General features: G+C 40.9%; 1 protein-coding gene across 3 annotated transcripts in view; it reads right to left on the bottom strand.

Moving 5' to 3' along the window:
* ccdc85cb (coiled-coil domain containing 85C, b) overlaps positions 1-19,902 on the bottom strand; it is a 47,581-nt gene that overhangs the window by 13,326 nt on the left and 14,353 nt on the right. For all 3 annotated transcript variants that reach the window (XM_058755661.1, XM_058755663.1, XM_058755662.1), the window contains exon 2: positions 5,300-5,379. In XM_058755661.1, coding sequence (XP_058611644.1) covers positions 5,300-5,379 — 80 coding nt within the window. The remainder of the gene's footprint in view (positions 1-5,299; positions 5,380-19,902) is intronic.

Here is a 19,902-nt window from a genome sequence, read left to right as displayed (position 1 = left end):
ACATTCAACATTAGATTGTCATCTGATATCACCAGATATCAGCAGATTCAAATTTAGACACTTGAATGAAACGCAAATCCTTTTGGAATGCAATCCTTTCATTCGTCTTAATTTTGTGAAATGTCACCATAGATTTTTTCATCAGGAAAAATCCATTTGGGTTGGAGACCCAAAATCAGGCCTAATTATTATTACAGTCACCTGTAGAATTTTTTTTTAAAATGTAAACAAAGCCAGTGGATTTTTACTACAAGTAAATATTGTTATAACTAAACAGATTTTACATACTGTAAGACAAAAAAAAAAATGCTTTTATTCATTGAGGTTCTGGCTTTAAAGTCTTTGATTCTGCCTTGTAGTGTACTTGTTTAAAAACTGACTACAGCATCTATAATATAATAATATAATATAATATAATAAAATAATGAACTGCTTAGCTGGAAGTGTTTGTGTTATATTTCTTTAAAATGCCATTTGGACATTAATGGGACAGTTCACCCAAAAATGAAAATTACCCCATGATTTACTCACCCTAAGGCCATCCTAAATGTATATAGCTTTCATCTTTCAGATGAATACAGCTGGAGTTATATTAAAAAAATGTTCTGGCTCCTCCAAGATTTATAATGGCAGTGAATGGGGGTTGAGATTTTGAAGGCCAAAAACGTGCATCCATCCATCATAAAAAAAGTGTCCCACATGGCTCTGAAGGGTTAATAAATGTATTCTGAAGTGATGTGTTTGTTTTAGAAAAATATCCATATTCAATACTTTATAAACCGTAATCTAGATTCCGCTAAATGTCATCACTTCACTTCACTTATTAACCACTCAGAGCCTTGTGGGTCACATTTTATGATGGATGGATGCACTTTTATGCGGCTTCAAAATCTCAACCCTCATTCACTGCCATTACAAATCATTTTTTGGGTGAACTATCCCAAAATTTATTTTGCTGATTTCATGGGGTCTTTCAACAAATTTAGCTTCTAATGCAAAATGTTAACCTATTATTGGGCTCCGAGTTCAAACCAAATTGTGCACACAAGTACAATGTTATTGTGTTTGATTTTGCAGCTAGCCTTCAATTTCAGTTTCTGCTAATCAAAATGAAACTCAGTGCTGAAATGCTGAAAAACTACCAGCTGTTGCAGAACAACACTTCCATTTCAAACGCACTGTTGCACCTGCACTGCACATTGTATTAGCTGAAGCATTTCCCAAAACTAGACATGTACATGATCAGGTGTGTGACCAGTTATTACCAGGTCATGAATGACGTTCGTCATACTTTCTGGACCTTTCCATGAAAACAGACCTTTCATTCTCAGGGTCATGTGGGTTTAAAGTAAGTTGCAAACCAAAGCGTCATCTATCACAACAGCTGAAATGGCTTTTAGGAAAAGCTTAGTGTAGGTATCCTGGGAAATCAAGAGTTCAGCTCAGTTCATGTGCGCTCAGGACAGCGTTCTCTGAAGGATTGAGCTCTCCTCTGAATTAATCACGCTTCAAGTGAATTCACTCATTCTCAGAGGACTGCAGCGATGAGACGCTAACCGTTTTCTCTTATTTGACCAGAGGGAGAAAGTAACTCTCTTGCATTTTAATCATAGCTTTACAAAGTGCTTTCCATCCTGGGGATAAAATGCTTTCAGACGTTCCATGCACTATGTTCCACATGTTCAGAGAAAGAGACTCAAATAGACATGCCTCGAAAAGGTGCAACGATTTAAGCGTACCGCCGTCTGGTCCACCCACATCCACTGCAAGACAGAGGGGGACTGGCAATGAAAACGTAATGAGGATATATGACTAAAAGAGAGAATTATTGCAGATCCAAGGACTCTTTCAAGCCTATGACCATGCCAACACACTCGACTTTGTTTCTATGAATACCGTGTGATGAATGCTACCTACAAAGGCCTTCATAAGAACTGTTTTGTAGTCATTTCCAGTGCCCACACAGTGTTTTCGTTTTCACTGGAGACCGAAAATTCAGTCATCACTTATGCATCACCATGCGGGTCATTCTTCAAAAATGAGGGTAAAAATACTTGTTTGTTTTTTTTCTAATAAACTATATTGCTATGCATTTAAAATTAGTTTAATATGCTATATCCATTAAAATGAAAGCTTAAGAACATTTTGATTTTTAAATAATTTCAATCAAACACTTGTCTATGTCGTTTTGAAGTAACACCACAGACTTTATATTGCAAGTTACTATAAGCTCTGTGGTGTTACCAGAACAGACAGTAACACCACAGACAAATCAGCCTAAATCCAGACTTTTCTAAAATGGAGGCTGCCATCGTGATGATTTCAAGATCAGGGGACATTTTGGAAATATTAATAAGTATGTATTTATCAAAATTTTGATTAAAATATGCCAGATCTGCAAGTTATCAACATAACACCACAGACACTAATAAAGTGCGGCACATGAAATTGTCAGAAATTTAGCTAACTTTAAGAAAATTAATAAGAAAGAATGTACTCCCCATGCACCCCTCAGATCAACACGCACCTGCAGTGACCTTTACACACAGGAAGTAGTCCAAATAGAATTCTCCCTTTTCTTAAATGGTGTTGTAACACCACAGACGTGAATTTGGGGGACACAACTTTTTTCTTAAATATAACAAAATATGTATTTTTTAAAACAATTTAATAAAATTGTAAAATCTATATTCACAATATAACCACTTTATTTGTGTTAAAAATGTTATATTGTTGCAATTACATTCCATGATACCGCTCTGAGATATGGCGGGAACATCCATATTTTGTTACAAATGCAATCTCTAAAACTCAATTAAATATGTATTTTAAAACAAAAAATGTAACTATTAAGCGTGCACAAATTGTATTTACCCTACAGAATACAGACATGCAAACATTTTATGATTTATTGGTATTTAAAGTTTATTTCAACTGTTCAACTTCACAAATGAAGAATGACCCATGACATCTCTGAATTCAATAATGAAATGCCTTTAACTGAAAATTGAGTGTTTAATCTTATCATTAGACATTACTGACACTCTATCCTCTAATTTGATACTGTTAAGTGCTTTGACACAATCTGTATTGTTAAAAGTGCTATATAAATAAAGGTGACTTGACTTGACTTGACCCATCCAAGGAATACAAAAGATTAAATGCTAAAAAATGTTCTAGCTGCTCTTTTGCATATGATGAAAGTGAAAGTGGATCTGGAATGTCAAAAATTGTCAATATGGCTTGTGCAGTATATGCCAAGAGTAATGTATGCAGGTCACACTTATGTTCTGATGCCACTGAGGTCAAACCTGAGATCTAATAGCAACATGTTTGAATGGATGCGGCACACAAAGCACATCAGAGAATATGATATAGACTCGTTTTAATAAAATATTCATTCTTAAAATGTCTTAAAATGTTAATTATTTCACTGAAATTCCACTATGATATAATTATTGTAATATATAATTACGTAATAATGACGTCCCTTATATTCAAACCAAAAATAAATGACAGTATGCAGACTCCAATTTAAATTTTGGAATTTTTAAAATGTTTTTGAAAGAAGTGTCTCACGCTCACCCAAGGCTACTTTTATATTTTCAAAAATACAGTAACATTGTTACAATTAATATTGCACAAGTATACAAGTAATACTGTCATAATATTATAACAATTTAAAATAATTGTTTTCTATTTTATTCCTGTGATGGCAAAACTGACTTTTCAGCTCATTACTCCAGGCTTCAGGGTCACATGATCCTTCAGTAATAATAATAATAATAATAATAATAATAATAATAATAATAATAATATGATAATAACGCTCAATTCTTATCACTTATTATAAGTATTCAATCATCAATAATGGTTCTTGAAAACATTGATGGTTCTTGATTTTTTTTTTCAGGATTCATTGATCTCCTTTGTAACATTATAAACGTCTTTACTTTCACTTTATAATTATTTACTTTCACAATATATTCTTGCTGAACGAAAGTATGAATTTCTTTTTTAAACTTACCTCAAATTTTGAATGGTACCGTATCACAATTTCCACAAATATTATGCAGCTGTTTTCAATGTTGAAAAAAAAAAAAATAATAATAATAATTAATAATTAATGTTTCCTGAGCAGCAAATCAGCATATTAGAATGATTTCTGAAGGATCATGTGACACTGAAGACTGGAGTAAAGATGCTGAAAATTCAGCTTCGCATCACAGGAACAAATGACATTGTGAAATTTTTTAAATAGAAAACAGTATTAATATTTCACCATATTACTGTTTTCTTTTTTTTTCTTTTTTTTTACATTTTTTAAATCATCAAATAAATGCAGCCTTGGTAAGCTGACTGGTATACACAGTATATACAGTATGTAGCTATTTATCCAGTTAATTGATTGATTAAAGAAATAATCAACAGATGAACTGATTCTCACAACAATTATTACAGTAGTTGCAGCCCTAGTCATCAGAGTACAGTTAAGTTTTAGATTTTTGGGTAAACTATCCTTATACTTGCAAGTACAGAGAGCTTTAAAATACACTCTAAAAATGCTGGGTTAAACACAACCCAGCGCTGGGTAAAATATAGACGAACCCAGCGGTTGGGTTAAACATTTAACCCAACTGTTGGTTGAAAACAACCCAGCATGTGTTCTGTCCAATATTTACCCAGCACTGGGTTGTATTTAACCCAGCATTTTTTAGAGTGTAGGAACCTCTGTGAAGCTATGAAGATGTAATTGCCCCTCACTTTTCCAAATACGAACGTTTTATTCCTACCTACACATCTACACAAGCTGGAGGTGAAAGAACTAGCGAAATCCTATTCAAGTGCTGAGGAGAGTGGGCTGTAATACTGTTCTGCTGGATGGGTTCACGGTAAGTGTTTTGTTGTAGATGTCTGTACTATGGTGGGTGAATACATGATATTTGGTGATAGGCAGATTGATTGTGGTGCATTCAAGATAAATAGGTAAACTTGAAATGCTCTTTCAGTTGGTAAAACCCACTCATTCTCCACAAGGGAGGTTAAATTGAGGCCACAGACGCTCAGAGATGCCCACACAATCCCGGCGTGACGGTAAGCTGCTCCTTCTTCCTGCCGGAGGGGATGCTGTGTGCCAATTTAACACAGTTTGACCCACCATGAATTAAAGATTGGCTGCCTTTTTCATAACCCCAAACTGCCACCACTAAATATTGGCACCCAATGACAAGTCTAGGTCTAGATTACTCATATTTTCAAGAGCTTTAGAAAGAAAGCATGTTGTTAACTCAGTCCTTACTTGTGAGAGCAGTTTGTTGTTACTCTCCTCTAAAATCCGGACCTTGGTTTCTAGCTGGCGAATGTAGTTTGAGGATGCATCTGCAAGACAAAGACAGGAATGAGATCAATTAAAATCCTAAAGTGAACCAAAAAAAACTACAGTGTTAGAACTAGTGATTTTCTGTTGTCAATGAATGAATTGGTTTTTGTTGTTAAATTCCATACCAACTTATTTTTCAGCCCTAAACAAGACATCTTGTTTTTTAAGATCGTCAACACTAATTGGCACATCAGGTGAAGCATTTTGAAGTCACCCTGGCCCAAAATGCACATACCTTTGATATTTTGGACCACTAACTATCACAAGGTGAAATTTCAGCTTAATTAAAGACTTGAGAATACAGCATGTGATCTATTTTGGGGTTTCTTTTGATTCAGTTGATTCAGTTTACTTGATTTCTCATGCATATGTGATTTGAATTTAATCCCACAGTGCTTTAAGCTTAAAATTAGCTTCCCTTCTGATAACACAGTTGAGATCATTTCTGTTTTTTCTATACACATTGTCAAAGAATTCAAATGACCAAAAGCATCATTCGTGGTTTGATGTGGTCTGTACCGAGCCAGTAACTTTGGACACTAGCAATCAATGTGTAATGCCGCTCGTTTAATTCTAGGCTGGCATCAAGGTTCAGGCCAAGAATTCATGGAAAACTCATCTCATCACAGACTTCGTAACACGCAAGAAAAATCAAGGAAAATGCCAAACAATAGTGAATTATAAGGTCGCAGATTTAGTGAATGATAACTATTGTACCGCAGTACGTAACTTAAAAAAAGAGGGGAACATTTTTGAGTAATGAAGCAAACAAATGATTAAATTATAGTTTTGATTAATTGAAAATGACCATTTGAACTGGTTCATGGAAACACACAGGAGCATTAGATGTGGGGGCCCAACTAAATGTGACTTTACACTGCCATAAAATATTTCCTGTTTTTAAAATATATTACACTGCAATTTTACATTTGACCAACTGAGACACCTGGCTTTCCCACCTTCTTGAGTTTCCTACCAGATACAATGGAGACCACAAAATAAAGCACATACTTTGACTTATCCTTTTGAAACTTTTTTTAAGGCATGCATGCATTTGATTAATTTGGTTATCCAAAGAGTAAAAACATGTGCTGAGTTAGCTGGGAAACTGTTACAGCCAAAAGGTCCTTATGAAGCAAGAAATGTTTATGTGCACTGAAATCCCTTTTTGCTGATTTTAATCATTTAATCCAAGAATTTATGTTCCATTTTTATGAAAATAGTAAAAATGAAAGCCATGCAAAAATGTGGTTCATATTTCCTCTGATATAAAAGAGTAATTTTATTTGCTTTTTGCTTAAGTAAGACATGACTGGGTTGGCATGGTGTAGACAATGGGCAGCATTAGTTATTAGCCTAATAGATAAACCCATTGCCATGTCTGAGTAAAGCCCTCAGCAGTGGACAGTGAGGCAGCGCAGGGTGGTTGCAAATCCCTAGTGACACTCTAATCTAACTTCATCTGGCTGACTGAACGATGATGGGCACGGGCCAAGCCGATTAAGAATCAACTCCGATACACAAAACCCCTGGACCAGCCCAGATCCACCCACTACCAAGAATCAATCCAACCAGAACCAGCTATTAGAAATATGACTCCACTACCCCAAAGCAATTCAGTTTCCATCATTCCAGGGAGCTAAATGTTCTTGTCAGCATAACTCCCCACACAAGAGACTTATAGTCATCAGATCTGGTGGAGTGAGGACAACATGGCTGACCTTTAGCTGTAAGACAACGCCCACAGAAACACCTCTATGTTATGACTTCTCAAATTTCAATAGGCCTGATCCTAGATAACATCCAGTGCTTGTAGTGTCTTATTCAGTATTCCATACTTAAAACTAATACAGTGAAGTACATAATAGGGCTACAACACCAAATTGCTAAAAAGTAAACTGACATCGCACGCAGATCCAACAAATTGTTCAAAACTGGTAATAATAAATAAAAATATATATTATTTCATAACTGATTTTAAGTAATACACTACATTTTAAACTGAATTTTAAAATTTTAGGATTCAATGGCATAAATAATAATTCACATGCCAGTGCGCGAATAAAATTAACTGTTATATCCATTAATTGTAAGATTCTTAACGTTTTGGTGTCATTCGCTTCCAGTTATTTTACCTTTACAAAAACAGTCATTTATGTTGCTCCATATTGCACACTGGCATTTGTTATCATATTATTTTAATTAATCATATTTATAAACGTACAGGTTTGTAGCACAAAGTTTTAGAGTTTTGTGCACTTTGTTATTCTTCTAGTTATTTATTGGCAAATGAATCAGAATTCTAGCACATTCACTAAAAACAAGCTTACTTAATGGAATAGCTTACTTCTGCATTGTAAATTAAGGTGGATGTGTTCCAAATTGTGATGTGAGTATTTTTATATACGTTACATACAATGTGTCAAAGTCAATAACTGTAACAACATATTTTTGGGCATTATTTAAACTAAATACATCTAATAGTTGTTTTATAGTTGTGTTTGTATGGTTTGGCGTGTTTGTTTCTACGGTGTTTATTATTGCAATTTTAATTCCTTTCTAGTCAAGTCAAGTCACTATTATTTATATAGCGCATTTTACAATGCAGATGGTGTCAAAGCAGCTTTATAGTATTAAAAAAGGAAAATAGTGTGTCGTTCTCCTTTCTAGCACACAGTGTAGACCTATAGCATCTTGTAGTTTGGTTTACTGTCTCCTAGACTCCAATTCTTCAGTTAGGAGTCCGTTCTGATTGCATTCAGACACAACACTGCACAATAATCAAATAAATCTGATGTGCTGATCAGCTATTTGCGCACGTTAGCTCAGTGAACTGACATGGATGTTGTTATGTGTGGCGGCACAACGCGGATGAGCGTGTGGGGGTGGGGTAGCGAGTCTGTCCCTCTCGCTTTGTCGCTTCCAATCGCATCAGCAATGCCATGACCCACTTCTATAGACGCCACTGCGGCACAAAGCTCACGCGGGAATCTTCAGGATAGGCCACATGGGCAGCAACTGTTAAGCAGTCTTCATGACATCACAAGCAGCCCCTTCCAACAGCAGTCACACCCGAAACCCACAAACGCAGCAGGGTTTGTTCGGAGAGAATTGAGATGAATTCCGACTTCTTGGAAACACGCTGATAAGCCTACAGAAACACTGTCATTCAGTTTCCTTTGAACATCTGTTGCAACACACTGGGCGCTGCCTACTGCGTGCGAGCATGTGTTTGAAATACGAATCAAAAACTGAAGGAGAGAAACGGAAAGAAAAACTAGCAGGAAAAAACTCCAAGCGAAAGCTTTAAATGGGTGTGTGCACGAAGTTGCTGGATCAATTGCTGCAAGATGTGGCAGTCCAAGCAGAAACAACAGTCCCTACAATAATTCATTCCATACAGCCTGACCTCATTCTGTTAGAAAACTACAGCATGGCAGACAATGAAACTTAAATTAAAGAGAGGTAGAAAAGACCGGAGATAGGAAAAAAACCTAAATTCACTCTTGAGTGTAGAATTCAAACTTGGCTAAAAACTTGTTTAAAAGTCTGCACAACCTTTATTGTCTCACCAGAGGATAGGGAAAGTAAGAAAAGATGACAAGTGAAAACAAAGAATGTTAGAGAAAGACAGGAATAGACAGACAGAGAGAAGTCATGTTTGGATAGTGAGTTCATGTTCAATATTGGACTCCTATTGATGGTGTTTGCTGTCACTACCGCTCTGTTAGGGATGTACAATATACAGTATTTCAATTGTGGTACTTGTTAAGGAGAGTTGTAATATCACTTTTCTGTTTAACAATTTTCACCTGACAAATGATAAAACGGATGAAAATCCCATAAGGTCCATACACACCAAAGCTCAAATGAACTAGCGGCGACGACAGCCAACTGTGGTGTCGCCTAACATCGGCTGGTTAAAAAAGTTGCACTTGAAGACACCACAAAGACAACAACAAACTAGCGTGTACATTCTGCACCTTTGTGAGAGTAAATATATCTCCAAACCAGAAGATGGCAGTAGTCTGTATTCGTCATTCATAAAGGGAAACCGGAGGAGCTAGGATTATGTATATACAAACCCTAAACAAGGTAATGCTTACTTAAAATTTTCTTGCCAATATCCCTATGAAAATTTTTACTGACGAGATAAAGATGAAATGAAAGTGTGCCCTCTTGACTTCGCTGTTTGATCGCTTGCGTCACTAAACAATAAATCGAACACACCACAAAAACTAGGCCAACAACAACAACCCAATACTGACTGACCACTGTCTTTGTGTGTCAATGTCTATAGACTTACACTAAAGGTGAAGGTAGCAACCACCAGTTTAAAGCACTAGATTTAAAAACACTTTAAATTGTACCAGATAACTAATTCATATTATTTCCAGCTCATATGGATGATTTGCTTTTCTTACTTTCTGCATGACTAAACAAAAATACTGAATCGTTACAAAATATTTTTTCTGAACACTCCCTTTTCTGCTATTCATCAGGCCTCAACAGGTAAACACAGCCCACTTCTCAATAACCTCACACCTTTGGTTGCCATGTTGTGTTTGTTTTTTTAAACAAACAAAGCATCATGTTAAAACCACAAGCAGCATGACATTTAACATAAATCTATGTAACTTTATTGAAAACAGCTGAACTCCCGTCCCATCAAAGCAATACAATGAATGTCAGTGGGGTTCAAAACAACACCGGACTCATTGTATGGACAAAAACAGAAGTAAGTCATTACCGTACACCTTCAATCATTACCTCAGCTTGGAGAGTTGTCTTTAGTTTAATCATTGACTGCAACAGCGACCTTGATCCTCACTTTAGCGCACAACTACAAATGAAGTAATTTACTTCAGCTGAGTCGCCTCCTCAGGGAGACAAAAGTGCTGTTTATTTACTCTACTAAACTAGGGGCTATTTATGTCTTTAGTTTACAGGTCAAGTTTGGTTGAGGTTAAAATACCTTTACCTATCCCATTCTAATATTCAAAGACAACTGTAAGTCATCTGTAGGTTGATTTTCAAGAAAGTGTAAACAATGTGGTTTTGTGGCACATTTATTTGTATAGCACTTTATATAAAGTAGCTTCACAGCATAAACAGGAAAATGGCAGCGTTGCAAGTTCAATTACCTCAATTTCAGCTGTAAAGCAGCTCAATTTAGTTCAATGTTGGTTCAACTTATATCAATAACAGTGTTGATGCAAAGATCATCAATTATAAAACTACTTCAAAGGCAGTTCAGTGTCATTATGCAGCTCTGTTCAGTTCAAGTTTGTTCTTACTATAGTGGTCAAATGGATAATATTTCTGAATGTTCATTTTATTTTAAAACACTGCTGTTTGTCCAGACCAGCATCAGTTTTTTCCCCCACAAATGGCAGATGGGTGGAGTTTGAAGAGTCATTATGTTTGTCATTCTCTTTACTGCCACTAATTGATGCAGAAATAATACACTCAACACTTCCCCTTTAAGATGTGTGTGGCCAAGTTTTCAAACTGTTACACTAATCTGCTTTACCAGCTTGAGCTCCCAGACGTTTTTAATTATATGGTGCTTCAGAAAATACAACCTCTTGTTCTCATTGCTTTGTGTTGAAGTCAAACCAAATGTACTTTTTAAATGTAACATGACATGTTTATTTTTAATCCGTCTGTGTTGGATGGCTTAAAATATAGCTGACTGCCTAAGAAATCATTTACTATGTGGGGTCACTGACACAACAGATCAGTCCAGTTGTCTTAAAGATCAAGTTGTTAGGAGGACCAAAGATTCTAAAGATTATACAATTGGTAAATTGGTAAAAAAGGCCATCCCATCCCAACTGCAACTGGACAAAAAGTCAAAAGAAGTGTGTACTTTTTGGAACTTGCAGAAACAGTGTTCACACTCAGGGCCCTATTTTAACAATCTAAGCACATGGTCTAAAGCGCAAGGTGCAGGTGTCCGAATCCACTTTTGCTAGTTTAATGACAGGAAAAACGGTCAGCGCGCCAGGTGCATGGTCTAAAAGAGTTGTCCCTATTCTCTTTATGAGTAATGGGTGTGTTTTGGGCATAACGTCCAATAAACCAATCAGAGTCTCATCTCCCATTCCTTTTTAGAGCCAGCTGCACTCGCACCATGGCAGATTCGCTATTTACACGACAGAATTTGCATGCATAAATAACGGAGCTGCTCGTGCGCAAGAAAATAGGTAGCCTAATTGTGGTACATGCAATGACTATCCATTATGACATGTAAGCATCTTTATATTTATGTAACTTACACAATAGTAATCTTCTACATTGTAATCCTGTAATTTTTTATATTTGGCATGTTTGTTTGCTGCTGCATGTCCCTGTGTGTGTGTACAGAGTGTACGTGCGTTGTGGACCTGCCTATAGGCGCATATTACTAACGTGCTCTTTAAATAACAAAAAAATTACTGCGCCATTGATTTTAGACCAGGTTTTAGTTGGTCAATGGCGCGGTCTATTTGAGCTGACTCAAAACAGCAACGCGCCAACAAAGCGCCTGACCACACCTCGTTTTCAGACCAGCACAGCCATGGGTGCACAAATGGGTGCAAATGCATTTGCTAATAGTGCTGTCAAACGATTAATCGCGATTAATCGCATCCAAAATAAACGTTTTTGTTTACATAATATATGTATGTGAACTGTGTATATTTATTATGTATATATAAATACACACACATACAGTATATATTTTGAAAATATGTATTTGTATATACATTTATATTCTTCTATTTTATATTATATATAAATATACTGAATATATAAGCATCATATTTTTCTTAAATATATACATGCATGTGTTTGTATTTACATATAGATAATAAATATACACAGTATACAAACATATGTAAACATATGTTTTGAATGCGATTAATCACGATTAATCGTTTGACAGCACAACTATTTAAACAACGTGGTGCAGGACGTGAAAATGATAACCGTGTCGGGCTGAAACTAGCAAAAAACATGTGCATCGTGCCTGGCACCGCATTGCACCAGGTGTATGACAGGGCCCTAGATCATTTTACAGGGACCAGCAGAGGTTGTTTAGCTGGTGTGAAGGTTTTTTTTTTCTTCTTTTTTTGGCACTTTTTAAATTAAATAGTGCTTCTCAAACCTGATCACATTTAGGGTGTCTATATCTCACATAACCATTATAGATCACAGGAGCAACAGCTGATAAACTGATGAGCTGAATCAAGTGTGTTTGATTAAGGAGTTTAAAACATGTATTGTTGCACTATGCATGCCACATGTGTTCATGATTTTCATGATGCTGCATCATCTTTTGAATGGTTTACCTTGTGAAACTTGAAAACTTTGTCATTAAACGTTTTTCCATAATCAAACTGTCTTCCAACAACATAGTGGTTAGAAACATAAAATAAGATCCAGCCTTTATCCCATTATCCCTCAGGCCTTCTAGATCCAAGACCATGTAAGTGTTGGTCACATGAGACCACAGCAAGAAGTGCAACAACATTTCCTCGGGGACAGAAGACACATCACATTATCAGATGGCCTTTAGAGGCACAGCTGAGCAGATCACAACAACTACAAATGTCCAATAAATATTTAATTTACTACTAGATGCCAAGATCAACAAACGCAAAGAGATTCCTCTCCATTCAGATTACATGAAACAAGTGTATGAATTTTGATATCAGCAGCCAAACAAGCTTCATACATTAGTAAAATCTACACTCTAAAAAAAATGGTGCTATATAGCACTAAAAGTGGTTCTTGGCTCGTAATCATAGGGGAACCACTTTTGGTCCTATATAGCACCATATCTTTAAAGGTGCTATACAGCACCTTTGTCAAATGGTGCCATTTAGAACCATAAGAGGTGCCATATTGCATTGTATTTCTTCAACAAAAATGGTGCTAAACAGCACCAACAGTGGTTCTTTGGCTTGTAAAGAACCTTTAAAGGGGCTTAATAGGTTCTTTGTATGGCAGTGGTGCTATATAGCACCTTAATCACCCCAAAGAACCGCTGAAGAACCATACAGGAGCTTAACAGGTTCTGTATATGGTAGCAGTGCTATATGTGACCCTGGACCACAAAACCAGTTTGAAGTCGCTGGGGTATATTTGTAGCAATAGCCAAAAACACATTGTATGGGTCAAAATTATCGATTTTTTTGACACTTATGACTGGTTTTGTGGTCCAGGGTCACATATAGCCCCTCAGTCATGCCAAAGAACCGGTAAAGAACCGCTGAAGAACCACTGAAGCACCAAGATTTGGTGCTATACAGCACCAAAAGTGGTTCCCTATCTGTCGGTCACTACGAGTTATGTCGTGACGACATAGGGGATTTACTTGGAAGCCCCAATCATCTCTGACTTAAGAGAAAACGCCAATGAATATTGGCTAGTGGATTTTGCATACCTGCGCCACTCCCCGTGCACACGGGTATAAATAGGCGGCAGGTGCATCCACTCATTAGATTTTTGCTTCAGAGCCGAGTGGATGAACGTGTTGATCTCCACAAAGAGCCATTCATCATCTGTCTGGAAGCTGTTCTGGTTGGCGTTACGGAGCAAATCACGGTCAGTTCGCGTCTTTTTAAAGATGCCGTTCCGGCCGTGTCCTCTTGGTTGCGGTCGTTTCCTATCCTCAGTCCACGGCCACGATCGTTGTCTTCAGTGTCTGGGCATCCAGCTGCGTTCATGGATGGTTTATGCGTTCATTCTGAGCATGTAACCATGGCAGCGCTGCGATCGTGCCTCTCTCTCCTCACGGGGATGGGAGGAGCTCCCTCTGTCACTACCCGCACTGGCTTCTCTGCCACGAGCAGAGAACCATCGGCTAGTGCTCTGGGCAATCTGAGGGTTACAGTGAGAGCCTTTCCACCGGGCCAGTCCCCACGGACCTCTCACTCCTCCCGCAGCAGCTGTTCTGTGCGGCTCCCCGGTGATTCTGCTGTGCCGTCTCACGGCGTGCCCAGCGTTTCATTCGGCGCGCCGATAGAGGATCAGATGTCAACCGCCGCATCGGGGGATGGGCAATCGTCCTCTGAGGATGAAGATTCGGCAGGGATTTCCCAGGCCGCCACGAGCATCGGGCTGGAGGTGAGATGATTGGTTCCTCGGCACGGGCCGTGGCTCGCGACCACGCCCTGCCCGGTTCCTTTCTTCCCGGAAGTGAATGAGGAGCTGACAAAGTCGTGGATGGCCCCTTTTTACGGCCAGAAGCGGCTCGTCTGCCTCCCCCACCCTCACTACCCTCGATGGCGGGGCAGCTAGGGGGTACGTTGACATTTCCCAGGTGGAGAGTGCGTTTGCGGTGCACTTGTACCCGAGGTTGATGCAGGAACTCGGGAAGGCAATGTCCACACTTGGGGTCCAAGAGTGCCAGTGGCTCAGCCTTGTTGAGAGGGGTGATGTCGACAGTGCTCTTTTTTGATGCTCTCGTCTCCCAGGCTGGACTGTTCGGCGACACTGTCGAGGACTGTGTCCAGCAGTTCTCGGCAGTACAGAAGCGGACCGAGGCTATTCAACACATCTTGCCCCGGCGTGATGCACCGCTCCGCTGCAGGGCAAGCCCCAGTCTGCTTGTCGCCGTGGGCGCCCTCCCGCGTCCTCCAGAGCTGCTCCGCCCGTGCTGAATCGTCTCATATGCCGGCGCTGCTCCTTCCCCCTGAGGAGGGCCGGGTGGAAAATATCTGGTTGTGTTCCGCCGCTGGCTCAAAGGCCCCACATTATCAAAAGAAAGAGCAATTTCCTTTTCCTCTGGGTTTTCAGGTCCACGGGCCGACAGTGTGTGACACGTTGCCTCCTCACTCTCGCCCACGACCCATCTTGCCAGCGGCCAAGAGAGTGCAGTTCAGGGGACGCAGTGCCTCCCCTCGCACCTCAAGCCAGTCCCCCCTGGGACCCAGGGAGTTCTGCAAAGATGCCTCAGAACGCACAGCCTTCTGTACCATCCAGCTCTACTTCCCTTCGCTGCACCACCATGGGTACGTCGATCGTGGGAGCCACTTGCACGGCGTCTGGTGGCGTGGCTCGCGCTGCCCAGCCCGTCTCGTTGGCTCACGCGCTCGATTTGACTCGGCTACGCGATTCAGATCGCCAGGCGACCTCCCAAGTTCAGCGGCGTTCTCGAGACTTCGGTGGTAGCTCGGAACGCTCCTGGTCTTGCGCGAGGAGATTGCTGCCCTCCTGGCAAAGGATGCAATCAAGCCGATCCCTCCAGCCGAGATGAGGCAAGGGTTTTACAGCCCTTACTTCATCGTACCCAGGAAAGGCGGTGGTCTTCGACCAATCCTGGACCAGCGAGTCTTGAACCGGGCCCTGCACAGGCTCCCGTTCAAGATGCTGACGAACAATCAAATGCATCCAGCCCCAGGATTGGTTTGCAGCGATCGACCTGAAGGACGCTTACTTTCATGTTTCAATCCTTCCGCGACACAGACCGTTCCTACGGTTTGCGTTCGAGGGTCGGGCATGGCAGTACAGGGTCCTCCCCTTCGGGCTGTCCCTGTCCCCCCCCGTGTCTTTGTGAAGGCACGGAGGGCGCCCTTGCCCCGCTACGGGAAGTGGGCATCAGGATCCTCAACTATCTCAAGCATGTCCCACGTGCAAGAACAGTTGTGTGATCACAGGGACCCAGTGCTTCAGCACTCAGCCAGTTGGGGCTTCAGGTAAACTGGGAAAAGAGCAAGCTCTCCCTCTTGCAGAGGAACTCTTTTCTCAGTATGGAGTTAGACTCGGTGAGTTTGGTGGCGCGTCTCACCAACGAGCGTGCCCAGTCCGTGCTGAACTGCCTGAGTTCCTTCAGAGGCAGGACGGTGGTACCACTGAAACCCTTTTCAGAGACTCCTGGGGCATATGGCATCTGCAGCCTTGCTGCTTGGATTGCTTTATATGAGACCACTTCAGCACTGGTTACACTCCCGAGTCCCGAGATGGGCATGGCACCGTGATATAGTTCGCGTGACTGTCACGCCGACGTGTTGCCACTCATGCAGCCCCTGGACAGACCTTGTCTTTCTACGGGTCGGAGTGCCCTTAGAACAAGTGTCTCGGCATGTCGTTGTCACGATGGATGCCTCCAGTGCGGGCTGGTGCGCTACATGCAACGGGCAGGCAGCCTTGGGGTTCTGGTCAGGACCTCGACTGCTTTGGCATGTCAACTGCCTCGAGTTGCTGGCAGTGCTACTAGCCTTGCGGCGGTCCGGCCGCTGCTGCTTGGCTAGCACGTGTTGGCCCGCATGGCAAACACTGCGACCATTTCGTACATCAACCGGTAGGGAGGTCTACGACCACGTCGCATGTCACAGCTCGCCTACCATCTCCTCCTCTGGAGTCAGACGTGGCTCAAGTCGCAGCATGCTGTCCATATTCCGGGGGAGCTCAATCATGCAGCCAACGCGCTCTCACGACAGCTCAATTTCCCCGGAGAATGGCGACTTCCACCGACGATGCGGGGAAGCCCAGGTAGACCTGTTGGCTTCCCGCAAGTCCTCCCACTGCCAGCTGTATTGCTCCCTGACCGAGGCACCCCTCGGCATGGACGCACTGGCACACAGCTGGCCTCGGGCTCTTCGCAAGTATGCATTTCCTCCAGTGAGCCTTCTCGCACAGACACTGTGCAAGGTCAGGGAGGATAAGGAGCAAGTCTTGCTGGTTGCGCCTTATTGGCCCACCCTGACCTGGCTTTCGGAGCTCACGCTCCTCGTGACAGCCCCTCCTGGCGCATCCCTCTGAGGAAGGACCTCCTTTCTCAGGGGCCCGGCCCCATTTGGCACCCACGTCCAGATCTCTGGGAACTCCATGTGTGGCTCCTGGACGGGACGTGGCAGACTTAGCTGATCCGTCACCAGCAGTGGTTAACACGATCACTCAGGCTAGAGCTGAGCGTAGGCTATCACCCTCCACCTTGAAAGTGTATATGGCTGCTGTCGCAGCACATCGCTACGCAGTGGACAGCCGGTCCCTGGGAAAGCACGATCTCATCGTTAGGTTCCTGAGGAGTGCTAGAAGGTTAAATCTTCCTAGATCATCCCTGCTGCCCTCCTGGGATCTCTCTATTGTCCTGGCTGGGCTCCAGAGGGGTCCCTTTGAGCCGCTGGACTCAGTTGAGCTTAAGTTCCTGTCTGCTAAGACAGCGCTCCTGACCGCTCTCACTTCCATCAAGAGGGTCGGCTTGGCTATTTCCAGCAGCGATGTACTCAGTGGTCCCTGCGAGCACCAAGGTTAGCGAATTTGCGCTGGGGCGATGGGAAGGTAACGACCTTTCGCATGGCATTTGTCTGTCACGCACTCGCTTGTCAGCATCTGCATGCCACAAGGTTGTGACGGGGTTCAGGTTGTGGCGCTTTCCATAGGACCCCTATGTCATCACAACATAACTCGTTGTGACCGACAGATAGGGAACGTCTCGGTTACGTATGTAACCCTCATTCCCTGATGGAGGGAACGGAGACGTTATGTCCCCATGCCACAATCTCGAACCATTGCTGGTTGCCAGGGACGCGTCTCGGCTCCTCAGCATAAAACCTAATGAGTGGATGCACCTGACACCTTTTTATACCCGTGTGCATGGGGAGTGGCGCAGGTATGCAAAATCCACTAGCCAATATTCATTGGTGTTTTCTCTGAAGTCAGAGATGATTGGGGCTTCCAAGTAAATCCCCTATGTCGTCACAACATAACGTCTCCGTTCCCTCCATCAGGGAATGAGGGTTAACATACGTAACCGAGGCGTTCCCCTGTGATTACGAGCCAAAGAACCACTTTTAGTGCTATACAGCACCATTTTTTTTAGAGTGAAACAATAACTGTAATAATAACCAGGATCATTTTGGCATGCTTTTATAGTGGAATTATCAAATGTAATACAACATTTTTATTCAAAAATGATTATAAGCATAATATGTTCAGAATAATTTGACATTTAATTAGAGAACGTGATGGGATTAATAACCTCAAAACGGCTAAATATTGGTCGATGAATCAGCCTGATGACATATCAGTATATCACTAGTTCTAACGAATCACATAAGGTGTGACCAACCAGACATTGTCATTCGTTGAACATAGTAATTATGAAAACTGTGCATTCAAAAAAGTCACCTGCCTCACATGTAGATCACGTGTAGACTTGCCTTCCACTTTTAATTCTCTTGAAAGCAGACACACACACACACACACACACACAGGGCAGGCTGGAGTATTTAAGCTGGTGGGTGGCAGGCAGAGCGCCTGCGCCTGTGGTACAATTCTAGCGGATTCCACACAGTTTTAAGTAACGTTGACACCACAAGCCTCAGAATTTCAGTGCATCCTCTAAGCCGGGTGAATGGTGTGATCTCACCTCTGGCAAGAGGAACCCTTATGTAACCAAAGATGCCAATGTGTTTATCTAGGAAGACATGAACTTCAATTATCTGTGTTGTTTCTGGGCAAGTACAAATTTCTACTCCTCCGCCATGGACCACTAACATTACAGAGGTCGCTGGAGAAAAAACTAAATATTTTACAATGTGGACGCAATGCAGTAAGTCAAAAAGACCCACAGACTCCATATGAGCCACAAGCCACGAGCCACGAACCACGATCTTAGAGTTTGAGGTGAGATAGAGAGTTTGCTCATGAGATATTTACTGGAAATTGTGAATTTTTATTTGGTAGATTAGCACAACTGTTGTCTCCATCAAAATCAATTCAACATATTTTCATTACATACAAAGAGATTATTGACAATGTGGGATTTGCCTACAATTAAATAAGTGAAAATCTCTTCCATTACCAGTTATGCAATATGAAAATAAATGTTTGTCTATTCCTCACAAAATTATGGCTTCAGGAGATTTTGATCCTTCAATTTTTTGTTTTATGTAAAATAATAATAATATGAGAAAACAGCAATTCAATTTTAAATCATATTAGGTCAGACAGCATTTTCTATTGAGTCCTCAAAAATGATCATGTGAAGCATTGTGATGATCTCCACCCACCTCATTCAAGTGTGAATAAACAATCATATTAAACGCTAATTAAATATTCAGTTTTCAACTGCTGAAAACCAACTAGGCATATTCCAACGTCTTCTTTTTCTGTACATAAAAATAGATTAATACACTTCATAAGAATAGAATTCATTGACACTGACTAATCCTAGTCTCAACATAATTCAGGTTTATAGACTATATTTCTAAATCTCTGTTTAATTTAAGAATGAGACTTTTCCCTTTCTCAGCCTAAGCAGATGCCAATAGTCTCAGGAAAAAAGAAAAAAAAAAGAAGAGAAACACGAGACACAAAAAGAAGACAAAAAAAAAAAAAACCTGAATTGACTTCTCAACAGCTCACAGGAATTTGACATGAAGATGTCAGAACAAGTGTGAACCTGTACAAATATGTTTTTTTTAAGCCTTGTTCTTAGCCAAAACAATTCAGAGCATTTTGGTGTCTACTGTGGTTTATATAACAGTTATTATAAGTGCTATTTATAATGTATGGTGCTTGCAGTGGAC

This window comes from Onychostoma macrolepis, chromosome 20 (assembly GCF_012432095.1).
Source record: "Onychostoma macrolepis isolate SWU-2019 chromosome 20, ASM1243209v1, whole genome shotgun sequence".
NCBI classification, from domain to species: domain Eukaryota; kingdom Metazoa; phylum Chordata; class Actinopteri; order Cypriniformes; family Cyprinidae; genus Onychostoma; species Onychostoma macrolepis.
This window is presented reverse-complemented; position numbering and strand designations above follow the sequence as displayed.